The sequence below is a fragment of the Vulpes lagopus genome, chromosome 23, assembly GCF_018345385.1.
Source record: "Vulpes lagopus strain Blue_001 chromosome 23, ASM1834538v1, whole genome shotgun sequence".
In the NCBI taxonomy this organism is placed as follows: Eukaryota; Metazoa; Chordata; class Mammalia; order Carnivora; family Canidae; genus Vulpes; species Vulpes lagopus.
The window spans coordinates 46,506,774-46,533,033 of NC_054846.1; the positions used below are offsets into that span (position 1 = coordinate 46,506,774).

At 52.6% G+C, this 26,260-nt stretch overlaps 3 protein-coding genes across 4 annotated transcripts; 1 reads left to right on the top strand and 2 right to left on the bottom strand.

Moving 5' to 3' along the window:
• Positions 1-366: 366 nt before the first annotated feature.
• On the bottom strand, positions 367-8,410 carry LOC121481458 (purine nucleoside phosphorylase). 2 transcript variants are annotated; one of them, XM_041738837.1, is made up of 6 exons: positions 8,262-8,410; positions 6,036-6,205; positions 2,342-2,445; positions 1,964-2,139; positions 1,640-1,830; positions 367-959 (listed from the first exon to the last, which is right to left on the bottom strand). In XM_041738837.1, the coding sequence occupies exons 1-6, from the start codon at positions 8,270-8,272 to the stop codon at positions 742-744; spliced, it is 870 nt and encodes a 289-aa protein (XP_041594771.1). In that variant the 5' UTR covers positions 8,273-8,410; the 3' UTR covers positions 367-741. The 2 variants fall into 2 exon arrangements, with proteins under 2 accessions (XP_041594771.1, XP_041594772.1); XM_041738838.1 differs by lacking the exon at positions 8,262-8,410 and adding an exon at positions 6,473-7,130.
• A 7,659-nt stretch (positions 8,411-16,069) lies between these two features.
• On the bottom strand, positions 16,070-22,528 carry LOC121481023. The gene is made up of 4 exons (XM_041737992.1): positions 22,469-22,528; positions 21,051-22,227; positions 17,551-17,668; positions 16,070-16,774 (listed from the first exon to the last, which is right to left on the bottom strand). The coding sequence occupies exons 1-2, from the start codon at positions 22,526-22,528 to the stop codon at positions 21,223-21,225; spliced, it is 1,065 nt and encodes a 354-aa protein (XP_041593926.1). The 3' UTR covers positions 16,070-16,774; positions 17,551-17,668; positions 21,051-21,222.
• Positions 22,369-26,198, top strand: PIP4P1 (phosphatidylinositol-4,5-bisphosphate 4-phosphatase 1). Its single transcript, XM_041738876.1, has 7 exons — positions 22,369-22,689; positions 23,018-23,208; positions 23,581-23,687; positions 24,109-24,214; positions 24,419-24,471; positions 24,582-24,672; positions 25,353-26,198. The coding sequence occupies exons 1-7, from the start codon at positions 22,527-22,529 to the stop codon at positions 25,494-25,496; spliced, it is 855 nt and encodes a 284-aa protein (XP_041594810.1). The 5' UTR covers positions 22,369-22,526; the 3' UTR covers positions 25,497-26,198.
• Positions 26,199-26,260: the final 62 nt, after the last annotated feature.

Below are 26,260 nucleotides of genomic sequence, written 5' to 3' on the forward strand. Positions count from 1 at the left end.
AGGAAATACCGTCGGGGCTTAAGGAGGCAGTAGCACCCAGGGAACAGCTGAGGTCAGGGAATCAAGTCAGGTTCCACGGGAGCGCAGACGGGGACACGGAGGACAGAGGCGCAACAGTGAGGTGGGGTACAGTGGGCTTCCCCTCCTCCTTCTGGTGTCAGACGTCAGCCCCTCCTTCAGCTCCCAACATCCAGAGGTCTCCTCCCTGGCTTGGCCGCTCTTCCATGTGTTCCGACACCACCTCTTCCCAGCCCCCCGCGGCCAGTGTCAGAAGCCGTCACACCACACGGGTCACCTCAGTCTTTCCCGCCAACCTGGGCCTGGGCCCCTCGTCTCACCCCAAACGGCACAAAAATGAAGATGCCATTTCATCCTTCTTTTTATTCTCGGAATACAGTGATATTAAAGCCCACGAGGTATCGGGCTGGACCGGCCCTTGTGCGGGCTCTGGTGCTTTGCAGGGGGCACCACGGGCCCGGGAATGTGAAAGCACAATCTCTAAAGGGCAGCAGTAGCTACCGCGCCAAGCTCAACAGGCTCACCAGCCCGGGCGTGTGCGAGGCAGGCCTCGGCGCTAGCTCTCAGAGAAGAAGGGGGGTGACAGCAACGGGGAGGGCGAAAGACGGGGATCCTCCTCTCCTTTCTCCTACTACTTAAGGACAGAGGCACGGGACCCCGCAAGGGCCCAAGTAGGTAGTAGCGCTGGATCCCATAGCGGGAGGCCAGGCGCTGCACGGCCAGTTAGCCGGCTTTGCCAGGAGGCGGGATACTGGTCATGAGAAGGGAGACAAACTGTTCCAGTTTTCGTGCAGCTTGTTTCCCCGCCTCTAGCACTTCCTCATGATTCACCCTCTCCCGGGTTTCATAATCCAGGATGACTTTGTTAGTGATGAGAGAGAAGCCAAACACCCGGAGTCCACAGTGCCTCGCGACTATGACTTCTGGCACCGTGCTCATGCCTGATGAGGAGAAAGGGAAACCACCGTCAGGATCCTCGAACGACTCTTCAGCTTTTGGCCTCATCTCCACTCGTGACCCCACTGGCCATTTAACGGCTCAAAAAAGTCCTCCACAGAAGCGGCTCGTTTCCTGCCCAGCTTAGGTTTCTCTGTATTGCTTAAGCAAGTGTGGGGCCTCGGAGGGCCTGGAGGGCCTTACACACTTCTTACAAACGTTACCGTTATTTCTAGACCTGTTTCTGGTCATTTCGAAGTCAGTTCTAATGATGCAGTTCCATCTTCCAGGTACAGAGAGTGGCTATTAATAATATATATTTTTTAGGATAATCTTTAGAAACAGTCATGGAGGGAGGCCCGGGGGGGCTCAGCGGTTGAGCATCAGCCTCTGGCCCAGGGCGTGACCCCGGGGTCCCGGGATCAAGCCCTGCATTGCCCCCCCCCCCCCCTCGCAGGGAGCCTGCTTCTCCCTCTGCCTGTGTCTCTGCCTCTCTCTGTCTCTCTCTCATGAATAAATAGATAAAATCTTTTTTTAAAAAAAAACCCCAGAACAGTTTAACTCAATCTTCCCTGAGTCAGACACTCTCTCAGACTGCCACCTAGGTCTCATATCTTTTACCCCCTTCCATCCCTGTTTGGTAGGTCCCTCCGTCTCAGCCCTCCAGCCGTGTCCCCCGTCTCACCAACAGCATCTGCCCCCAGCTGCTGCAACAGGGAACACTCGGCCACGGTCTCATAGCTGGGGCCTGTCACCATCACATAGGTGCCTTCCTTCAGCTCTCTCTGCTCCCCCATCTGTTTCCAGGTACTGTGAGCCTTCTGCCTCATGTCCCGGTCATAGGCATCAGACATGGCAAGGAAACGGACTCCGAACCTAGGGCACAGATTGCAATCTCAGGTTACTGGAACCACATGAGCTCTCTCCTAACTCCCACCCACGTCCTTAGACCCTATCCAGCTATAAGAAAATAATGAAGTTAAATTCAATTCAACAGACAGATACGCACCTTTCATCATTGGGCCCTTGAAGGGGGTTCCAACCACTGAAGCCTGGTAGGTTGATGTGATCACGGATCAGCATAATATCTCCAACCTCAAACTCACGGTTGAGTCCTCCAGCTGCATTGGTGACCACGAGAGTGTCCACACCCATGAGGAAGAAAACTCTCACGGGGAACGTCACCTTATAGGCACACGATAAAAGATCACAAAGGGTTTTTTAAAATCTCACCAATTCAGCCACACGGCTGTGCAAGGTGTCTATCACGGGAGAAGAAAAAGGAGGGGGCCCAAATCTACATAGCCCAGGTAGCTCAGAGATAAAACAAGACTGAGACCTCTCTGCCCCCCTTCCGCAACCTTCCAGGCTGACGCCCCCAATTCACCTTTGAGAGCGAGTAGCCTTCATACATGTGGAACCTGCCCTGCATCATCACGCAGACTTTGCCATTCAGGAACCCAAACACCAGCCGACCAGCATGACCCGGCACTGGATGCAAAACAGAGGAGAAAAAAATGGGGTGATGCTTTCATGGGACATGTGCACGGAGCACCACTATGAGCCAACTCATTGTGCTCAACGTGTGAGGTATAATGCAGACAAGCAACACATGATCTCGTCCAGAAAGCTGAAATCTGGTGGAGGCAGAAATAAATCAATCAGGGCAGCCCGGGTGGCTCAGCGGTTGAGTGCCTGCCTCCGGCCCAGGGCGTGACCCCGGGGTCTCGGGATCGAGTCCCGCATCGGGCTCCCTGCACGGGGCCTGCTTCTCCCTCTGCCTCTCATGCATAAATAAAATCTTTTTTAAATGCTAGAAAAAAAAAATCAATCATAAGCCTACTAAGTATAAGTACATCCTATGAGCGAGGCTATGAGAATATGGATGTTCTGTGTGAACAAAGTATCAAAGGAAAGGAGGAAAGGTTTTTTTAAAGAAACTTGAAAAGAATGAGAAAGCCATACTACAGAGAATAAAAGTGAGTAAAAACAGAACAAGTGAGCAATAATAGTTGCAGTGAATGTAGTCATCCTAGATCACTTTTCCAAGAACTTAAGATTCTCAAAATGTATATTTTTTTTTCTTAAAGATTGTATTTATTTATTCATGAGAGACACAGAGAGAGAGGCAGAGAGACACAGGCAGAGGGAGAAGCAGGTTCCATGTGGGGAGTCCGACACAGGACTCGATCCCGGGACCCCGGGTCACGCCCTGGGCCGAAGGTGGTGCTAAACCGCTGAGCCCCCGGGATGTCGCTCACAATGTATATTCTTACCAGTTACCCTCACTAGACCACGTGCCTCCTCACTCTTGAAAGGGAGCTCGTGGTATATTCTAGCTCCCTAAAGAGGCTACTGAACAGCGGGCAAAGGTGCTGAGTCTGGACCCACAGGACGACTGTGGGAATACAGGCCCCCGGTGGGGCCCGCAGGGGTGTGGGTCCGCTCCCCACGCGGACATAATAGCCGCTATTACCGCCTCCCTATCTGGCATTTCTCCTCTGATGGCCTTGGCCACCCATCCCCAGGGGAATGGGTGGTGAGAGAGAGGAACCAAAATCAAGAGGAAGAGTTGAGGGACCAGAGACAAAAGACCTTATAAAAAAAAATTACCAGTAATACAGCGGAAATGAGAGTTAGGAAACCCTGAGTATTTAAAAAAAAAAAAAAAATAGGTTGAGGGACACCCGGGTGGCTCTGTTGGTTAAGTGTCTGCTGGGGGACTGGGATGGAGTCCCGCATAGGGCTCCCTGCTCAGGTCTTTATTCTAAAAAATATATATTTCTAGGGCAGCCCGGGTGGCTCAGCAGTTTAGCACCACCTTTGGCCCAGGGCGTGATCCTGGAGACCAGGGATCGAGTCCCACGTCAGGCTCCCTGCATGGAGCCTGCTTCTCCCTCTGCCTGTGTCTCTGTCTCTCTCTCTCTGTGTCTCTCATGAATGAATAAATAAAATCTTAAAAAAAAAAAAAGGGGGGGGGGGATCCCTGGGTGGCGCAGCGGTTTGGCGCCTGCCTTTGGCCTAGGGCATGATCCTGGAGACCCGGGATCGAGTCCCACATCGGGCTCCCTGCGTGGAGCCTGCTTCTCCCTCTGCCTGTGTCTGTGTCTCTGCCTCTCTCTCTCTCTCTCTCTGTGTGACTATCATAAATAAATAAAAATTAAAAAAAAAAAGAAATTTATAAAAAAAATTCCCCTATGGGACGCCTGGGTGGCTCAGTGGTTGAGCGTCTGCCTTTGGCTCAGGTCATGACCCCGGGGTCCTGGGATCGAGTCCGAGTCGGGCTCCCTGCAGGGAGCCTGCTTCTCCCTCTGCCTGTGTCTCTGCCTCTCTCTCTGTTTCCCATAAATAAATAAAATCTTTAAAAAAAAAAAAGTTGATAAAGTTTAAAAGTTAATCTACTAATCACTGAAGTACGGCGCCCTTGGGTGGGGGGTAGGATGGAATGAAGCCAGGGTCATTGCTATCCCTCTTAGAAAATTTTGCCCTCGCTCTGTCTCTTCTTAGAGATTCGATCGATTGATCGGCCTTAGGCAGACTGTGCATCGACGGCCAGGAGGCACTGGGCTCGTAGCTCACGACCTTGAGATCAGACCTGAGCTGAAACCAGGGTCCATGGCTCTGAGCCACCTGGGCGCCTGGCCCTCCTTCTCTTTAATATTTCTTTTCCCGACCCCCATTGTCACCTCCCTGCTCTGGTCGCCCCATCTTGCTCCAAAGTGTTTGAAAAACAACTGTGCAAAGTTTTAGCTCTATAGAGAAAGGAGTTAGGATGGTGGAAGTGTACAGAATAAAGTAATTGAAGCCAGTTATCTGAGAATTAATAAGTAAACCAAATAAACTACCTCTGCCCGTATTTTACCTGGCCCTCATGCCTTCCATGGTCCACCCCCACCCCCGGCCGAGAACTGGCTAAGGTCATTAGTTTAAGGTTCACGAACCCTAGGTGAAAGCACGCTTTCAGAGGCCATAAATAGAAAAAGGTCGGGAAACGGAGAAGACTGAGCCAACACCCAGAGCAGCAAAGGGAAGTGCAGGGCTGCTCCGGGGCTCGCCCACAAGGGACCCCTAAACCCGGGAGGCTAATCTGATTTCTTATATGTAACAGGCTCCGACTCAACCTTGTTTATGGCTTTCACTCCAGTCTAGTCTCTCAGAGTGAAAGGGGGACGGGCAGGAGCGGATCTCGACACCCCGGCATCCTGCAGGGGGCTGGGTCACCTAGGGGCAACTTTACCTGCTCAAAAGTCCATCTCCTATTAGCAGTGAGGACTTGGGTGTTGCCCCACATGGTTGTTTTTCTTGCTCCTAAGTTGAAGGCAGGGCCTCTCCCCCTCTCCCCAGTTTTAAGTAAACTCCACCCCAACATGGGACTCAAGGTCCTGCCCCGTGACCAAGTGTTGCATACACCAGGTTCCCCCACCTGCCTCTTTTCGGGGGGAGCCTTAGCCTGTCCCGGCCACTCCTGGGATGCTGATATGCTACCTGCGGAGCGTCCAAGACGTCTGCTCCTCTCCCCCTCCAAAGGGTCAGTAGCATCAGGTCTCGCCTAGTCACACATTATGTGTCTTTTGTCAGCAGGAACACGGCAGCCCGTGTGTTCTTTTGCTGCTCAGCACCAGCGGGTGCCTTGTCCTGGGGCAGGAGCTGGAGCAGGGGAGGGGGGGCTGCAAAGGGCAGGAAGACGCGGGGCAGGGCTTGCCAGACTGTCGGGGCTGCAGGCACCACTGTACCTGTCTAATCTGCAGCCGAAAGCGGGGAGAGGGGCCGCGTGGATGCGGCAACCTCGTGGTGGGGCGGGGAGCAGGTGGGCCAGGTGCTGTGGAGCTTTCTGGGGGTCGTGACCAAGGCAGCACGGAAGCCTGTCACCGCGTGGTACCCCCCACGCACACGCCCCGTCTACTGTGAAATCACTCCCGCGGGAGTTTCCTTCTGCAGTCCCCCCAGCTCCTGGAGGGCTGGTCTTCCCCAAAGCCACTGTCCCCAGTGAACGGCTGCAGAGGACGGCCTGTGTGTGGGCAGGCGCTGCCTCCCTCGGTCCCAGGGACCCGCAGCCCGAGCGCGGCCCCGCCCAGCCATACCTGTACTACGGGGGAAGTTTGGTATCTCGCTGTAGTCAAAGCTCTGGGCCTCCGTCAGTCTGTCCGCCAGATTTCCCAACCCGGACCCACAGATGACCGCCACCTGAGGCCGGTGCTTGGTGCGGCACAAAAGCCACTTGGCGGTGTTCTGATAGTCTTCATACGTAAATCTAGGAGAAGAGGAAAAACCAAGGAAGTTTCTCTCCCCTTCCAAGGGCGTCGCAGACTCATGACCCTCAGTGCACGAAGGCCTGGTGGCTGTGCCGGGTGGCCAGGGTCACCGAAGCTAGCCGCAGAGCTGCCGAGGCCCACATCGCTGCTCTTGGAGAGGCCGCACTAGCCCCCCCCCTCACTCCCTTTCATGCATCACACCCACCCAAAGGCCCCAGGAAACTCCCTCCGCATTCCAGGGTCCTGCAAAAGTTAATGACACTTACGTTTCCATCCCCCAGCCCTACTTCTGTTTTACTACCACTGGCAGGTTTGTTGGACACAGAGCGAGCACGCGGGCCGTAAGCAGGAAGGCGGCAGAGGGAGAGGGAGAAGCAGGCTCCTGGCTGAGCAGGGGCCCCGGCTCAGGACTCGGGACTCATCCCAGGACACACATTCCCCGCCCCCTGCAGCCGCTCAACCAGCTGAACCACCCAGGCGCCCTCAGTGGCAGGTTTGATACCTCTGCACAAGAGAGGAAGGGACCAGAGCCCACAGAGGAGTACAGTGGAATAATCAAATCAAGGAGGAAAGGGTGGGTCTAAGGATTAAGACCTATTTAGGGCAGCGACAAACCCAACGCAATCCTCCTACTCCTTCCATCACTAAGATACTCAAAATGTAGTTAAGACTAACCTGAGGGCAGGGATAAATCCAATTTCCTTTTTTTTTTTTAACATTTTATTTATTCATGAGGGACATGGAAAGAGGCAGAGACCCAGGCAGAGGGAGAAGCAGGCTCCCTGCAGGGAGCCGGAGGTGGGACCCCAGGGTCACGCCCTGGGCTGAAGGCAGATGCTCCACTGCTGAGCCCCCCAAGGGCCCCCAGGCTCTATTTTTCACAAAAGCGTTTTAGGTAATTCTGATTAAAAACCAGCTTTAAAAAACAAACAGGTTTAGGAATTTCTGGCCTAGAGGAAAGCACAACTCACCCTGGCTTCTAGTCTCAGTTGTATCTTTTCAAGCCAATAACCTGTTTCAAAGTCTTCCCCCCGCCCGCCCGTGCCAGGGGTGCCCTGGGAGGGGGTGCTTCTGGAGGGGGGCGCCCCAGGGCCTTGACCCCACCGACACAGCCCGGGCGCCCAGCCCCGCCCCTGCCCTACCCCCGCCCCGCCCTGCCCTGCCAGGACGTGCGCCCCGCCCTCTCCCACCCCTGCTCCGCACCCCACACGCTGGGGGGAACTGGGGGGGAGACCGGGCGGGGGGGGGGGGGGGGAGAAGGACCACGGGGGGGCAGGGAAGGGGTGTGGACCACAGGGGGGGCCACGGGGGTAGGGACTACGGGGGGGGTCAAGGAGGGGGAGGCCACTGGGAGGGGACTAGGATGGGGGGGCAGGGAGGGGGTGTGGACCACAGGGGGGTGAGTGGGGACCACGGAGTGGGGGATCAGGGAGGGGGGTGGACCACAGAGGGAGGACCACGGAGTGTGGAGGGGGGGCACCATGGAGGGTCCAGGGAGGGGGGAGGGGGGTGGATCATGCAGGGGGAGGGACCGCGGGGGGTCACCCAGATGGCACCCAGCGGGCCAGCAACGCCGTCCTCCTTGGGCCCCAGCCCCCCACACCCCTGCGCGCTCCCCCCCCTCCCGCCCCGACCTGCTGCGCGGGGCTCGGTCCTCGCTCCGCCCCCTCCCGCGCGCTCAAACCTAAAACCGCACGTTTTGTTCCTAAAGACCGTCCGCGCCCTCCCGTCAGACACGCGGGCGGGAGACCCGGGCCGAGGAGGAGCCCCCCCCCGGGGCGGACGCGGGGCTCGGTCCCGGACCCCGGGGTCACGCCCTGGGCCGCAGGCGGGCGCCCCGGATCTTAACTTCCTTAAAAAAAAGCGTGTCAGTGGGCTCCGCGGCCGGGGCGGATCCTGAACTCCGGCCTGCGAGAGCCGGCGGCGCTCCCGGCCCCGGAGGGAAGGGGAGGGGAGGGGGGCCGGGTAGGGCTGAGGCGCCCCCGACGCCTGCGCACCCGCCCCCGCCCCCCGCGCGCCCCCCCCCGGGTCTCGCTCCCCGCGCCGCCGCCTCACCCGCTCTCCATGGTGCCGCCGCCGCGCTCTCGGGGTTCCCGCAGGGCGCAGGGCCCAGCGCCCCGGCCCCAGAGCCCCGCCCCGCCCCGCCCCGCCCTCCTCTCCCCTCCTTCTCCCTCCTCCCTCCTGCCTCCTCCCCTCCCCCTCCTTCCTCCTCCCTCTCCCTCCCTCCCCCTGCTTCCTCCCCTCCCCGTCCCTCCCTCCCCCTGCTTCCTCTCCCTCCCTCCCCCCTCCTTTCTCCTCCCCCTCCTTCCTCCTCTCCCTCCCTCCCTCCCCCTGCCTCCTCCCAACACCCCCCCCCCCCCCGCCTTCCCCCGCGGAAGCCCCTGCGCCGCTGCAGCCCGAGGCCCGCTCCCGCTCCCGCTCGCGGCCACAGCAGCCACCGCCGCCGGGGCCGAAAAACGGAGCCGGAGCCGGAGCCCGAGGCGGCGCCCGCGTGCACAGCGTGCACAGCGGAGGGGAGCGAGCGCAGACCCGGGAGACTCGGGGGCGGCGGAGCGAGCGCCCCGCGGAGGGGCCGGAGGGGACGGGGACCAGGAGGGGCCGGAAACCAGGAGGGGCATCCGCGCAGGCTGACACGAGCCGCCTCGCAAGGTGACGGCTGGCTCAGGGCTGGCTCAGGGCCGTGGTCCCCGCTGGACGTCCACCTGCGCCCCGGGACCGCCAGTGCCCAGGAGCCGCCCACAGCCCCGCCGCAGGTGCGAGGCCCCGCTGCCCTGGGGCTCCGGGCATCGTCGGGCTCCGTCCTCCCCCCGCAGGGATCGCCCCGTGCTGCCCCCCTTGACCCTCGTGCTCGCCCTCAGGCCATCTGGGTCCACCAGGCTCGAAGACCCCTTCCTACAAACCACATCCCGCAGAGGAGGGAAGGCAAAGGTCACAGATGCGGAAGGTCATGCGAAGCCTTTGGCCAAGCAACGGCGAAAAAACACAGAGCATCAGTAATTTGATTATAATAAAAAAGGAGAACATAAGTACAATAATAAATTTTGTAATCCGGATCCTGCATGGGCTCCACGTCCTGTGGGGGCTCCACTGAAAACGTCTGAAAGCTTAAAAGCTAAATCGACTTCTAGAGCTCAAAGAAACTCCTTTTAATAAGGGCAAGTTTAAGCACTCCGGTGGTTTTCCACTGAGCCTGTCTGTGAAGTGTTACCAGGTGCAGCAGGAAGTCCCGGGGTGACCCAGACTCCCGGAGCAAGTAGCCCAAAGGCCTCTGCCGCCTAGCACGACTCACGCCCGAGAACCTAGAGACCATTGCACTCTATGGCCCTCGCCATGGACCTGGCCGTTTTATTAACAGTCCAGGACAGATTCCTAATCGTGGCCTCATTTGTAGCAGATCCTCCCAGAAAAAAAAGATCCCCAGTTCTAAGGAAATCCATTCCTTCATCCTGTGATGAAGGATACATCCTGTACCCTGTGGGAGGTCACAGTCCTGAGATTGTCCCTAACAACTGTCTTCTTGTTTGGAGGAGTCGTCACCTGGGTGGTCATTGATAAAGGATGGAGCTTGCTTGCTTCTGTGGTGAGTATTTAGGGCAGGAGAGATCCCTGTGACCAAGTGAAATACAGTGGAGAAACTGGAGTTTTTAGGAGACAGTGTCCTGTCCTTCTCTGACTGTCTACGATGAGGGAGCTGAAGGCAAGCTGAGGACAAAGCACAAGCTGACACCCTGCACCGCCCCCCTCCCCCGCCAAGGTGGGATATGTGTGACATTCCTCAGGCATTATTGGCTGCCCTAAACCTAAGGGAAGGGAAAAACAAATGGTTAACTAATAGAGATCACAGTCCCGCAAGACAGGAGTCTCTATCATTTTCCAATGTCTTATTACAAGGAAAAGCCTTCTTATCAATAGCCTAACTCCCAGAAAAACAGAATTCAATTTCCTGGAGCCCTAATATCACTCTCCCTTCCCTTGAGGAAACAGAGGCCAAAGGGAAGGTAAACAATTAAATGTCTTTATTGACCCGCAGCCCATTGACAAGGAGAGTAGGACATTCCTCCAGGAAGCTCGCAACTGTCTTCATGTTAATGCCTTACTAGAAGGAAAAACAATCCAGCTTGACAATAGGTAGGCCTCCAGCATCCTGAGAGCCTCCCTTAGCACATCAAAGTCCTTTTGGACATCTCACTTTTTCCTTACCTCCCGACTCCTGAGTATAGAATCAGCCATTCCTCACAACCCCAGTGTAGCAGCTCTTCCTGCCCAAGGGTCCTGTCCCTGCTTTCACAAAAGCGCCTTTTTAGGGCAGCCCCGGTGGTGCAGTGGTTTAGCGCCGCCTGCAGCCTGGGGTGTGATCCTGGAGACCTGGGATTGAGTCCCACTTTGGGCTTCCTGCGTGGAGCCTGCTTCTGCCCCGCCCCCCCCTCTCAATAAATAAATCTTTAAAAAAAAGCACCTTTTTTGCACCAAAGAGGTCTCAAGAATTATTTCCTGGCCATTGGCTTCAGACTTCACCAACATTCAAAAACTACATTATCCAGGCAGTCAAATGTCCAAGGTTGCCTACAGGCATGGACAAAAATACAACCTGTGGGAGGGTAAATATTCCTTTTCATGTCTGATTATCCATAGACTCACCGTGGGTATGGGAGGTAAGACAGGAGACAATCAAATCTGTTTTGTTTAAGCAGCGGGTAAATGCTTCTTTTGATAGCAAACTTAGTTGAAAGAACCTTTTGCGTAGGAAAATCTTACAAAAAAAAAAAGAAAGAAAGAAAAGAAAAGAAAAACTCACGGCCAGAAGTGTCTATTGGAAAACCAGTTAGGCTCCGATGTGTTTTTATGAGTCAAGTGTAAGCGGCAGGTAGTTTTATTTTATTTTATTTATTAATTTATTATTTATTTATTTATTTATTTATTTATTTATTTATTTATTTTTTCCAGCAGGTAGTTCTTGATGAAGTTTAGAACAGGGTGGGAGAGTGAGTTTTTCCGTGAGAGGTGTTGACCAGGTCATTTCTTGGGCAGGGGTTAGGGTAAAGCAAGGAAGTAAGACTGTTTTAACACAGTGAGTAAAATCAGAAGAGGTTGTTTGATTTAGGAAGTTTAAGAGTGACCAGAGGTTGTAACCATGGATGACCAAAGGTGTATTGTATCTTCCATAGCCGGTAGTTGCTTGATGGTGGCAGATCCAACAATTGTGAGGATTTCCTACCTGTGCTAGACTCTAGGATGTTTATATGACTGTGTTTCCTCAGGGAGAAAACAGGGAGGAGGCATTAAGTCAGGAAAATCATCTCTTTAAGGGAGAGAAAGGAAAAAAACTAATATTTTATTTTTATTTTTTTTTTTGAAACTAATATTTTAAAAAGATTTTTTGGGCAGCCCTGGTGGCGCAGCGGTTTAGCGCTGCCTGCAGCCCGGGGTGTGGTCCTGGAGACTAGGGATCGAGTCCCACATCAGGATTGTTGCATGGAGCCTGCTTCTCCCTCTGCCTGTGTCTCTGCCTCTCCCTCTCTCTCTGCCTCTATGAATGAATAATAAATGAATAATTTATTCATTCATAGAGGCAGAGAGAGAGGGAGAGGCAGAGACACAGGCAGAGGGAGAAGCAGGCTCCCTGCAGGGAGCCTGACGTGGGACTCGATTCCGGGTCTCCAGGATCAGGCCTTGGGCTGAAGGCAGGCGCTAAACCACTGAGCCACCCTGGCTGTCCTATTTTAAAAAGATTTTATTTATTTATTTGAGAGAGAGAAAGAGAGCGCAAGCAGGAGCAGGGGGCAGGGCAGAGGGAGAAGCAGACTCCCCACTGAGCAAGGAGCCCAATGCAAGACTTATTCCAGGACCCTGGGATCATGACCTAAGTAAGCCAAAAGCAGACACTTAATCAACTGAGCCACCTAGGTGCCTGAAAAGAACCTAATTTAAAGGAGGGTAATAGTGGCATCAGTTTAAGAGCCAGAAGTCACGACAGTAGTAGGAATGTTTGTTTAGCCAAAGGAGAGATTTTCCCCCCAACTTTGTGTGAGAGAGCAAAGATCATAAGGATTCCAACAAGAGGACAATAATCTAAGTATTTCAACCAGCTTAATTGTCTTCCTCTTATCACTGCAATAATTGGCATCTGTGGGGTGTTTTGTTTTGGGAAATGGCAAACAATAATGCAATTAGAGTAAATTAAAGAGCTTTAGGTGATGAAGGGAAACCGAAGGGTTAAACAGAGTGTTATCTCTAGGAGAAGGATCCATAACTGGTCTGGTCCTGACTCCTGGGAAAGCGCTCTACACCAGGTGGTGGCTTCCGGTCTAAGTCTCGAAGAGTGACTTGGAATAGGTTAAGTTTTCTGGAAATTCTTAGTTGTAGGTCTATGGTAGGCAGAGATGACCATTTAGGAGGCTTTTCTATTTTTTTAAAAAGACTTTATTTATCTATTCATGAGAGACACAGAGACACAGGCAGAGGGAGAAGCAGGCTCCATGCGGGGAGCCCGATGCAGGACTCGATTCCAGGACCCTAGGGTTATGCCCTGGGCCGATGGCAGGTGGTGAACCGCTGAGCCACCCGGGCTGCCCCTCTTATCACCATTCTAATGTGTTAGATCACGTATATATTGCAGGACATGTCTATATTGTAGACAATCAGGGAGAGAGGACTGATTGTTAGGACCTTTCCATAAATTTCATGTGGGGTCAAATTTACAACCTTGTTATGCCCATTTCCTTCTATGTTGTCAAATAGTTAACGGTTGGACTTCTGTTATTTTATCTTTTTGATCATCAGCAAATTCAGGACACATGGAAATTTGCAGGTAATAAGTAATAAGGTAGGGGCTGACTTAAAGCAGCTGAGTTAGTAGCTGTATCAACCAAATGATTTCCTTTGCTTTTCCTATGTTTGCTATAGCATGTCCTGGGATTTTAATAATCACCAAAGATTTGGGCAGTTTGGAAAGCATTTAAAAGATCTAATATGAAAAAAAAAAGATCTAACATGAGACGCCTGGGTGGCTCAGCCGGTTCAGTGTTTACCTTCAGCTCAGGTCATGATCCCAGGGTACTAGGATCAAGCCCAGCACAGGACTCCTAGCTCAGCGGGAGCCTGCTTCATCCTGTGTCCCTCCTCTTACCCCGGGTCATGCTTTCTCTCTCTCAAATAAGTAAATAAAATCTTTTTTTTTTTAATTTTATGGTAGTCACACAGAGAGAGAGAGAGAGGCAGAGACATAGGCAGAGGGAGGAGCAGGCTCCATGCACCGGGAGCCCGACGTGGGATTCGATCCCGGGTCTCCAGGATCGCGCCCTGGGCCAAAGGCAGGCGCCAAACCGCTGCGCCACCCAGGGATCCCAGTAAATAAAATCTTAAAAAAAAAAATAGGGACACCTGGGTGGCTCAGTGGTTGAGCATCTGCCTTTGACTCAGGTCATGATCCCAGAAGTCCTGGGATCGAGTCCCGCATCACGCTTCCCCTCAGGGAGCCTGCTTCTCCCTCTGCCTGTGTCTCTGCTTCTCTCTCTGTGTCTCTCATGAATAAATAAATAAAATCTTTAAAATAAATAAATAAATAAGTAAACAAATAAATACAAGATCTAATTTGTAAGAACTATATTTTGTTTTCTGTTCAGAAGTCAGGAAACCTCTTTATTTCCAGAGCATACCAAAATCATGAGCACACCAAAGGCCTATCTACTATTGGTATAAAGGTTAGCAGCTTTATCTTTACCTAGAAAATAGGCTCTAGTTCATGCCAGAGAGCCCTGCCTGCTGAGCAGAAGCGGCCTCTGGTATGGTTGTAGCCTCAGGGGTTTCAGTTAAGGATGTTACAGCATCACTGGCTCAGTAGTCACTGGCTTCAACCTTTAAGTAGGATCTGTCAGTAAACCAGGTTAATTCAGCATTCTTTTTTTTTTTTCTTTTTAAGGATTGTATTTATTTATTTGAGAGAGACAGTGTGTGTGAGTGGGGGGGAGGAGCACAGGGAGAGGGATAAGCAGACTCCACGCCGAGTGTGGAGGCCACGCGGGGCTCAGTCTCACAACTCCGAGATCACAACCTGAGCAGAAATCAAGAATCGGACACTTTGTGGACTGAGCCACCCAGGTGCCCCTAATTCAGCATTCTTGAGGGGGCATTTCCTGTTCAGCAATTCAAGGGATTAGGAGTTGGTTAGGCAGCATTAAAGGGTCATGAGAGTTTTCATCACTTGTCAGAGGAAGAGTGACAGGATTTAAGGGCGATGGTCTCATTGCAGGGACCATAGGTGGGTGGGGAGCAAAAGAATTTTGTAGGTAACCCTGCCAGTATAGGTAAGAGCTGAGTGTGAGGAGAGCTAACAAAGCTTCTAGTGAGCAGGGCACATAGATGGTAAGGACAGAGCCCATCGCTGTTCCTGCCTTGACAGAGAGCAAGCCCAAGCAGCAGGAGCTGGGCAGGGAGCGCCAGGCTGAGAGCAGGGAGCCCAGTGTGGGGCAGGGTCCCAAGACCCTGGGACCATGACCTGAGCTGAAAGCAGACACTTAACCAGGTGCCCTTTATGCATTGTGGCAAGTTGGCAGTAGCTGCAGTTGCCCTCCATCAAGGAGGGAAGTGCCCGGTCTAACTGTTGGCTCTAGTATCCCGGGGACCTGTGTTGACCCCCACAGCACTGAGAAAGTACGCCTAGGGCACTTCTCTTTCTTTGGTGGACAGAAAGGAAAAAGCAACTTGCCGTTTAGGTGACCCAATGCAGGGAGGTCATGAAGGCTGTCTTTATTTTTTATTTAAAGGTTTTATTTATTTATTCATGAGACACACACACACACACACACACACACACACACACACACAGAAGCAGAGACACAGGCAGAGGGAGAAGCAGGCTCCATGCAGGGAGCCGGACGCAGGACTCGATCCCCGGTCTCTAGGATCGCGCCCTGGGCTGAAGGCGGCGCTAAAAGGCTGAGCCACCCAGGCTGCCCCATCTCAGGGTTTTAAGTTGGAGCCCCACACTAAATGTAGAGATTACTTAAAAATAAAGAAATCTTAAAAAAAAAAAACAAAAACAAACACAAACAAACCATAAAGAACACAGAGATAGTAACCAAGAAATCTTCATCAGGTTCAGATGTAAAAATATTCTCCTCTTTTGGGAAAAAGATATGTGTGCCTCAGGGGCCTCAAGGAAATCTCCTAAAAGATGAATTACCACTGAAGGACTAAAAGGAATTGGCGGGTCCCTTGAAGAGGGACTCAGTCCCTCTGAAAGAGGACTGGTGATAATTTTAAACTAGTTATAGGTATATTAGAAACTGCTACCATCTGAGTAGTTCCAGTACCCTGGGGCAGAGGGTAGGGGGGGCCAGTGGGGTTAAGGACAAGCAGTGTTGTCTAGGTGTCTACAGGGACTCTGGTCACTTCATTTCCCACAGTGAAACCCATCTCCTCCAAAATTTTAATCTGGAGGGTGGAAAAATAAACAAAAACCCTTTGGGGGCCGAGAATGGCCCTAATGTTGAAATGTGGCTTGTTTTCCTGGGAAAGATGCAGTGAAATTTGGGGGCTAATCAAACTGTCAGAGCCTCTCAAATTTGAGACAGTTCTTCCAATGTCCAGGCTTTTTGGCAGTAGTGGCAATCCCTTAGGGGGTGATGTGCCTGGAGAGTTTCGGTAGGAAAGTTTAATTTTTTTAATTGAAAAAAATTTTTTTTTTTAAATTGCAGGTACATAACCTAGGTTGCTTATATTTGGATATTTAGGGCTTGTGTGGGTTTCCTTTTTGTATCGTTTTGAATAGCCTGGAAGAGCTGCCCAGCAATAATTAACTAGGTCAGGGGGTTGGTTGCTTAGCAGCCCAGTTAAGTTGCAGTGTTTTGAGTTTCAAGTTTCTCTTTCAAACCTTTAATAAAAGCAGAATTTAAAAGGGTGGAAGTATAATAGTCAACTTCTTCAATGCCGGACAATTGTTTAAAATTTTTCTCAAATCTTGCAAAATAATAAAAAACACATTCATCAGATCTTTGAACACATTTTTGGATTTTTAAATTTTCTGGTCGATAGCATGGGGGAAACCAGCAGGAATCTTTTTGTGGTCTTTTAGCTAATTTTGAGGCTTCTTTCATGTCAAAAGCCTTTTTGTGGGGAAGTCCAATAGAGGATCTGTCCGTCCCCTTTTTTGCATCCATTCTCTGGCAAGTCTTTCACCAGGAACATGTGAAAGAGCTGATAAAGATCAGAGAATCCTGGCTTATAAATTTGGACTACAATCAAGAATTTTCTAGCAAACCCAACAGGGCTTTCCTTAGGGTTGGGGAACTCCTTGGTAATAGCTCAGGGCTCAGTTTTAGTCCAAGAAGAACGAGACACCAGGCGTCCTAAAATGTCGTCTCCTGGCTTAACTTTAACAGGGGTATGTCCTGAAGAGGCTCCAGGTAATCATCGTAGAAGGGAAGTTCAGCAGGCCGGGGAGGGAGGGATGGTGCACAGGTAAACAGGGGCTGAAGCAGCTGGAGGGAAGGGTGGAGCAGCGTGGGATTCTTCTAGTTCAGAAAGTCTCTGAGACAATTGAGCATTTGCCTTGGTTTGAAACTAGTGTCCTGGAAGGAAGCAGGTTTTGAGTCATTAACATTTTGAGGCCTTGAAATGCTAATTAAAATAGCCTTCCCATTTGGGTTGCTGTTTAGGCTTATACCCTTTCTTGATTGCACGGGTTGCACTGATTGCACAGATTAATTTAGGAATCTTGAAAGAGCCCCAAGTTGGCCAATTACATTTTAAATCATCCCAGGTCAACATTGTCCAGACAGGCAGGACTTTGCAGGATGAAGGCCAGTAATTTTTACACATAAAACCATCCAGGGAAGCCCGGGTGGCTCAGCGGTTTAGCGCCACCTGCAGCCTAGGGCGTGATCCTGAAGACCCAGGATCGAGTCCCACATCGGGCTCCCTGCATGGAGCCGGCTTCTACCCTCTGCCTATGTCTCTGCCTCTCTCTCTCTCTGTGTCTTTCATGAATAAATAAATAAAATCTTAAAAAAAAAAAAAAAAACCATCGAGATTTCCAGGAGAAGACTGCCTAGCAGCGTATGCCTCAGAAAGCAATCTTTCCATTTTTTTAAAAGTTTTTTTTTTCTTATTTATTCATTTGAGACAGAGAGACAGACAGAGAGAGAGAACGAGAGAACACATTAGCAGGGGGAGAGGCCGAGGCCCAGGCCGAGGGAGAAGCAGGCTACCCACTGAGCCAGGAGCCTGACATGGAGCTTGACCTCAGGACCTGGAGGTCATGACCTGAGGTGAAGGCAGATGCTTAACCATCCGAGCCAGCCAGGTGCCCCAATCTTTCCATTTTCAAGAGAGACTGAGTACTCACCCAGCAACAGCAGGAAGTGAGGTCCTGAGGCCAGCGGGGCACAGAGAACACTCCAGTAGAGCAGGACCTCAACGTGGGAAATTCAGATCACAAGACTCACAGACTCTGCCTGGGACCACTGGGGAGATAAAGAGGCACAACTGACTGTGTAGGTACCTTATCTGAATCCGTGTAGGGCCGTGTAGGGCCGAGGAGGGAGGTGAGGGGCTCTGCAGGCCCACTTGGGATACCGCGTAACGTCAAACAGAATTTGCAATGAAGCCGCGCGGCAAACGAAAATTTATTTGGGTAAATGTCCCAGTACGCTGGGAAAAGGATACTCAGTCACTCTCCTGCCTGATGTCCAGGTTGGGGGTAATTTTTCTTAAGAGCCCTCTTTCATTCTCCTAACACATCCCAGTTTGGACAATGAATTACGTGGCGAACACACTTATGTAGCACATCACGGACGTATTCTCCACTCCTTGGCCACTGTCCTCTTGACATAGCCTTATCCAGGTTTATCCTTTAGGGTGTGGCACCCAGAGCCAAAAACTAGAAGTCTCCATGTGTCCCTTGAACCGCGCAGGCTGCAGAACAATGCCGACCTCCCATAATCTCAACAGTCTCAGCACCGGGCACGGAATATGGACAAAGACCCTATTAGTGGCTACACAGTGTCATCGGCTCATGTCAAGCAACTGAAATCTTCAAAGGCTTTTTTTTTTTTTTTTTTTTACCTAGGATGCTCCTTTTGTAAATAAATTTTTCAAAATGATCTATTTACTCCTGACACATAAAACTGTTCCTCTCTTCTGTATTTTCTTCCAGCTACGCATCCCCTTCTATTAGAAGTCCGTTAATAGTGGAACTCTCCGGACTCCTAACATACATTCCTCTGTGTGGTGGACACTGCTTATACATTTTATGAAACATATTGGTGGGCCTGACCTTCTCTAACATAGAGTCCTAAATTGGCAGACTTTTAGGACCACAGCGATGATCACATCCTACCTACCCCCCAACCCAGGCAAGCTGCACCCTAGCCGCCTAAAGAGCAGCCCCATCAGGCGCTAGGGCCTGGACCGTGAGCCCCCAGGAGCCCCACAGCCATGAGCCCCCAGGAGCCCCAAGGCTGCTGCTGCTTGTATCTTTTAATGGTCTCACTTCCTCAGGCCACCCTAGCTCTGATGCTTGGATATTTTTTGCTCTTACTGCCTGGCCTCTGATCCCTTTCTCCTCCCTTGAATAATATCCCGTCCCTCCAGCAGATCAGATCCATGAGTAAGGAGCCCTTCTTCCAGCAGACCGTAGGTATTTCTTTCTGAGTCCTGCCCTTTCGTGCTTGGTGTGACCCCAGCTGTGCTCTATTGTTGACAACCCAAGACTATCTGAGGCAGGAAGAGGATTCCCTGCGTCAGCTGGAATTCAAGGTCATGAAAACTACTGGGACCTCCTGCCCATTTCCTCTTCGAGAACTTCATCATCACATTCTGGAACTTCATCCCGCCCTTATCTCCCAACCTACAGTTCATCCTCTGTATCCTTTAGCTCATCCTCTAGGCCAGGGCTTGGCAAACTAAAGCCCACAGGCCACACGGGACCACTGCCTGATTCTGTTAACAAAGTTTTCACCTGGGTGGCTCAGCTGGTTAAGGGTTTGTCCTCAGCTCAGGTCAGGATCTGGGATCAAGCCTCGCCAGAGGCTCCCTGCCCAGTGGGGAGCCTGCTTCTCCCTCTGCCTCCCCTCCCCACTTATGCATACGCTCTGTCTCTCTGCTTGTCTCAAAAAAAAAAAAAAAAAAAAAGACAAAAGCAGATCTAAGAGATACCAAGTATGGCTTGAGTGAAGGTGGACAGTCATAAAAGAAGGTTTTGGAGTGTAAGTGTAACCACGGTACATATTAATAAACCCTGCTCCATTCTTTTTTTTTTTTTTTTTTTTACCCTGCTCCATTCTAGAACAGCACTTGCATTGCTGTACCAGAAACAGCAGAAGGAGCAGCAGACTGACCTGTCCCCTTGTGGACATACAAACCTTTCCCCGTTTTGTGTCTGTAGGACCCAGCATCTAAGTAGCAGCTGCCCTGGGAAAGTTGTGTCTCAAAATCAGACCAGGTGAAGGCTCCAGCTCCTGCAGCAGCCACAAGTGCGAGGTCAGCAGCAATTCCTTTACCATCATATACTTGGGGTGGGTTGTTCTTCCTTCCATGTTAGGCTCCGTGGAGAGGCCTCTGGCTAAATCGTTTGTGAGCCCCGGATTCCTCGCTGCCTCCCAGATGGAAGGCAGTTACAATTTCAGCTATGACTTGGGGAAAATCCAGGTGTGGTTCAGGCTCCCGTAGAGACTACACGAGGCTGGAGAGGAGGCTGGTGGGGACACTGCCCGTAAAGGTTGGGTTCAGAGGTTACCAGGAGACGTCAGAGTGCTCTGGTTTCTGGGGCTAACGCAGAACTCTCATCTCAAGGGTTCTTCCGGAAAAGGCAGCCATTCCGGTATTATTTTCAGTCAAGGAGACTCTACACTTAACAGACCTGAGCTAGAATGTTCCATCGGTCTCCAGCAGACATTTACCAGGACCTTCAGCTGGAAGGTCTTCCTGGACTTCCCCGTATTTCCTCTTCCTGCGGCAACAGGGTCCTTCTCATCAGTACTTGCATAATTAGAGGAAATTATTTTAGTAACACTTAAAACAAAGATGATCTCTTCAAGGTGACTCACGTTCATTCTATCCTCCATCATTAATCCCAGAACAGTAGCCTACTCACCCTATATTTACACAATTAAGGAAATCCTCCCACATTGTTCTTTACATAACAATGGGTCATTCACCTTGATTTTTGACCCTGCTGTACCTCGAAACACCCAACAAAGTTGAAAGAACAAAGAAAAAAGTTCCCCCTAAGGGGGAGAATCCTACACATTTATCTCTGCCTTGGTAACCATTTAGTAGGGCACTTTGAGAGGTTTGAAAATTGCAGGTATCCCCTCGTTTTTTTGCAAGGTCAAGTTAGGCCTCTGCTTTTATGAAAAGACCTACATTAGTACAGGTATCCCTCAGAAATACCGCGGATTCAGTTCCAGGCCACTGAAACAAGGAGAATATCACAACAAAGTGATACAAATGAGTTTTTTGGTTTCCCAATGCATATAAAATATATATTTACACAACTGTAGCTTATCAAGTGTGCAATGGCATTATGTCTGGGCAAAAGTACACATCTTACTTAAATACTGCTGAAAAATGCTAAACCATTAATAGTAATAAAAAAAACCCCAAATATATGTACTTTGTCCTCATAATGCAGTAAAGAAAATGTAAATGTGATTTATTTTTGGAACATGCTTAGTTGGAGATAGAAAGAATCCAAAGGAGGTGAAACCAACTCAAACATGCATTCAAGAAGGAGCGTAAAAAAGTAACTTTAAATTCCTAGGATCCGTTTCCACCTAAGGAGGAGCTGAGAAGGAAGGAGCCCTTGGTATCCTGACCCAAGGTTATTTCCGTAATGAGGCTTACTCATAGTTTTGAAAATTTCGTAACGTCGTGATTTATTAGTATTGCTTTTGGAAGGGATGGTTTGCATGAGGCATCCAACCATGGAACAAAATTTCCCACCTGGTGAAAAAAAAAAAAAAAAGGTCTCAACAATCACCAGAGCTTTTGGTAAGTTGCAGTGACAGCTCACGGGTCACCTCAACCAGTGCAAGGATAATAATGGGGGAAAAAAATTAATGGGAAAGTTTGAAATATTGTAAGAATGACCAAAACGTGACTCAGACCCTAAGTGAACAAATGCTGTTGGGAAAAGGGCGCTGAATAATCTGCTTGAAACGGGGTCGCCACAACCTTCAATTTGCAAAAACAAAACAAAACAAAACAAAAACCCCAAAAACCAAAAAACCCCAACCAAACCGCAATACCTGCGAGGAGCAATAAAGCCAAGCGCAGGGAAACAAAGTGTGTCTGTAACTACTCTCCCCAAGCGGGAAAAAAAAAAATCTGGAGGGTTTCCATTTTTTGCAAAAAAAAAAAAAAAAAGGAAAAAAAAACACACCCAAAAAAACCCAAAAAAGCGGAGCAGCAGCTGGGGGTTCCGCAGGAGGCGGCCGCCAGCCGGAGCCTCCCGGGACGAGGCGCGGCGTCCAGGGCCGCGCAGCCTGGGCCCCGGCGGGAGGGGCGTGCGGAGGTGCCAGGGCGGCGGGGGCGCAGCGGGGTCAGGGCGGGAAGCGGCGCGGCCGCCCGGCCTGCTGGCGCGGTTCCCGGGCCGTCGCCGTGACCTCGGGCAGCAGGGGCCGCGCCTGGGGCTCGGCCGCACCCGCGAGTGGGTCCCGCTACACAGGGGCCAAGAGAACCCGCAGCCCGAGAGAACAGCGAGAGCGCCCGCCGCCGCGCACGTTCCGCATGCAGCCGCCCGGGCCACCTGTCCCCCGCCCGCTCCTGAAGCCACGCCCCCGTCTTCGCGTTCGTGACGTGACCGGAGGCCAGCCAATAGGAGGCCAAGCCCGGCGGCAGAGGCGGGGGGCCCCGCAGCCGTGCCTCTGGCCCAATGAGGAGCCGGGCTGAAGGCCCCCGCGCGGGAGCGTAACTGCGGACGCGCGGCGTCCTGAGCACGTGACCCGCGCCCGCCGCGGCCCGGCCCCGCCCCCTGGGCTGGCGGTAGCGCGATGGCCACGCTGCCAATGGCTCGCAGCGCCTCTCGTCACGTGCGGGCGTTGCGGGCCGCGCGGCCTCCGGGAGGTCATGTGACGGATGACGTCAGCGCGACGCGCCCCAATGGAGAAGCAGAGCCGCCTCGGCCGGACGCAGCATGGATTCGTCGCCGCGAATTACGGCGCGGCCGGGGTGGGGCCGGCTCGTCACGTGCCTGCGGGGCGGCCTCGGGCGGGGTAGGCCGCTGGTCGCGGGGCGAGCGGGCGCGCAGGCGCCCTGGGGACCCGGTAGCGGCGGCGGCGGCGGCCGGACCCGGATCCTGGGCCGGAGGCGGCGGCGGCCATGGCGGCAGACGGAGAGCGATCCCCGCTGCTCTCCGAGCCCGTCGACGGGGGCGCCGGCGGCAACGGGCTCGTGGGGCCGGGCGGGAGTGGGGCCGGGCCCGGGGGCGGCCTGGCGCCCTCCGCGCCGCCGTACGGAGCCGGTAAACATGCCCCGCCCCAGGGTAAGCCGGGGTGGGCCCGGGGCGCCCCCGGGGGCCGCCGGGAGCGGGAGCGGGCGGGGCCGGGCGGGGCGGGGCCGGGGCCTCGGCGCCGGAGGCGGGGCCCGGCACCAGGTGCGGGCGGGGGCACCTGTGCCCGGTGCGGGCGGGGGCGGGGCGGGACCCCAGCGCCAGGTGCGGGGGCGGGGCGGGACCCCAGCGCCAGGTGCAGGCGGGGGCGGGGGCACCTGCGCCCGGTGGCGCTGCGGCCCCCGGGGGGGAGGGCTTGCGGGGCCCGTCGGAGGGGGGGGGCCTGCAGCTGGTGCCCCCCAACCCCCCCTTTCCTGTGCAGCGTTCCCCTCGTTCCCCGAGGGACACCCAGCTGTGCTGCCCGGCGAGGACCCGCCCCCCTACTCGCCCCTGACCAGCCCGGACAGCGGGAGTGCCCCGATGATCACCTGTCGCGTCTGCCAGTCTCTCATCAACGTGGAAGGCAAGATGCATCAGCATGTAGTCAAATGTGGCGTCTGCAATGAAGCCACTGTGAGTTACGCGCATCTGCGAATCGGGCCCCGTTTCCTAGATCCTCTTTCTGGTCCTCGACTCTAGAGCCCGGCCGCCGGGCCTCAGCCGAGGGCTGGCCACGAAACCTGAGTTTCAGTTTCAGGAGTCTCTTCAGTTTCAGGAGTCTCCTCGCCGTTCCCCGGACGCCGCCCGCCAAAGCCAGTTCAGCATCCCGCACCTTGATCCCCATCCCGGATGCTCAGCCCGCTCTCACGCGCTCGGGTTTTCTCCGTTATTCTGTTCTAGCTGAGATCTCATCTCTCTGATTTCTCCTCGGAAGGTTTTTTTTTGGAGGAAGTGGAAGGGATTGGAATTCGAGGTTTGCTTACCGATGTCGTCCTTGTTGTCTAGCCAATTAAGAATGCACCTCCAGGGAAAAAATACGTCCGGTGCCCGTGTAACTGTCTCCTTATCTGCAAAGTGACTTCCCAGCGGATTGCCTGCCCTCGGCCCTACTGGTAAGAGGTGTAAGGTGGGGTGGGGAGGGAAGGGCATCAGTGGGGAAAAATTGGAAAGCCTTAGAAAGGATGATTGTTTGCAGAGAACACAAAGGTAAGAGAGCCTGGTGTTTATCCAGGAGGAGGAAAAGCTGCAGAGTAGTGTGGCCTTAGGATGTTGTAGCCACATTTGTCTTCTCTCACCGGGATGAAATGGTGTCCTTTAGGGAAATAGAGGGTCTAGGGGACTGGGTGAATTATCGGGGGATAAAAGGGAAATTAGAGATCTGAAGTTTAAGCAGTGCCGTTTCTCAAGATTCCCTGGGGGTAGGGTTGGGGGGAGGCGGAGTATGTTATGTGTAGAGAGTAGAGGGAGTGGAAGGTGCGAGGACCCGTAGTACTCTTAAACGTTACTTACACGACGTCATTTTTTTCTTTACAGCAAAAGAATCATCAACCTGGGGCCTGTGCATCCAGGACCTCTGAGTCCAGAACCACAACCTGTGGGTGTCAGGGTCATCTGTGGACACTGCAAGAATACTTTCCTGGTGAGGAGGAGTATTGGGAAGCCTTGGACGGAGAGGGAGAAATAGAAGTAATGGTGAACGTATTTGAGTTATAATAATGAGTCCTTAGGAGGTCTCCTCTGATTTCTCTTCTGTTCCCATTTCCTGCCCTCCCCTGCCACAGGGCCTTCACTGGACATGCTGCTGCTTCTATTAATTGGCTTCCCTTTTTTTTGTTCTCCATAGTGGACAGAGTTCACAGACCGAACCTTGGCCCGTTGCCCTCACTGCAGGAAAGTGTAAGTGATGGGAGAGTGACATTGTTGAACTAGTGGCTGTGTAACATGGGAACAGGTACAGGACAACCTGCAGGGCCGTGGCAAGTGTCCATTTGTTTGCCTCCCCACAGGTCATCTATTGGGCGCAGATATCCACGAAAGAGATGTATCTGCTGTTTCTTGCTTGGCTTACTCTTGGCCGTCACTGCCACTGGCCTTGCTGTGAGTAACCTTGACCCAACCCGTTTCATTCTTCAGCCTCCTCCCTGTAGCGTAAGATTTGGGTAATGGCTACCCTAAAAATGAAATGGAGTTTTGGTGGTTTTGTTTTGTTTTAACGTGTAGGTGAGCTGAAATTGGCAGGTAACTGATAAACTTGACTATTACTATAGGAGTAAAAGCCAGGGACGCCTGGGTGGCTCAGCAGTTGAGCATCTGCCTTTGGCCTAGTGTGTGATCCTGGAGTTCTGGGATCGAGTCCCACGTGAGGCTCCCTGCAAGGAGCCTGTTTCTCCCTTTGCCTATGTCTCTGCTTCTCTCTCTGTGTCTCTCATGAATAAATAAATAAAATATTTTTAAAAAAAGGAGTAAAAGCCAGCCGTCTTCTTTGTGCAGAAGATAGGGCAGTAGAGACGTGGGTTAAAAGTTGCTCACTTGTCAGACGCTAAGAAGAACTGATAGGTGTCTGGGATTGTATCCGGGACTTCATGTAAGTCCCTGGGTGTCTGGGACTTAATGTATCTTTGTAGAGGAGGGAGCAACAACTGGGTCTTTAAGGAGGTTCCTCGAAGTTGGATACACATGGATAGGGAACCAGGGATTGAAGTTTCCATTCTCTTACCAGTGTTTCTAGAAAGTGGTGAGAGAGCAACAGTAATTCCATCTCCCTCCTCCTTCCTCAGTTTGGTACGTGGAAGCACGCACGGCGATATGGAGGCATCTACGCATCCTGGGCGTTCGTCATCCTGTTGGCTGTGTTGTGTTTGGGCCGGGCCCTCTACTGGGCCTGTATGAAGGTCAGCCACCCTGTCCAGAACTTCTCCTGAGCTCCACGATGACCCACAGACTGTGCCTGGCCCCTCCCTGGTGGGGACAGTGACACTACAAAGGGAACCATGGTCAAAGGCTCCCTTGGCCTCTATGAGGGGAGCCAAGCAGCTGCCTTCCTTTTCCCTGGGGAGAGGTAGGAAGGAACCAGGCCCTCACCTAGGTTTGGAGGGGTGGGGAAGACCACTGCTGGCCATCTGCTTTCCTCCAAGGGCTGCTGTGTTTAGGGTGTAGCAGGCAGGACGTTGCCCCTAAACCTGGGTCCTGAAAGAGGGTCCTAGCCTTGTCCTTCCTAATATGCTCCGAGAGCCATTCCTGTCCCTTAAACATTCCAGGGCAGGGTGGGGGTGGGTAGCCCTGGGGGTTCCCTCCCTCTTGTGCACCATTAGGACCTTGCTGCTGCTATTGCACTTCACCAGGGGCTGGCTCTGGCCTCAGTACCCTCAGTCTCCTCTCCCCCCATTCCGGTGTCCTAGGGGGGTGGGGTCAGCCGCTGCTCTGTACAGAACTACAGGAACTGATGTGTATATAATTATTTAATGTGGGATACGTTCCCCTAGTCCTGTTATTTCCCTTAATTCCTCCTTCCAACCTTACTCCCTAGTTGCGGTGTTGAACTGGGCTGGGTAGGGTTGCTCTGTCTTGGGGGAGGCTAGGGAGTCATCCTGTGCTTGTAAATAAAGAAGGTCGTGACTATCCTTTTCCAGTTGTTTATCTTTATATGTGAAAAGACGAAGGCAGTTTGTAGCCCCACCAAGGGGTC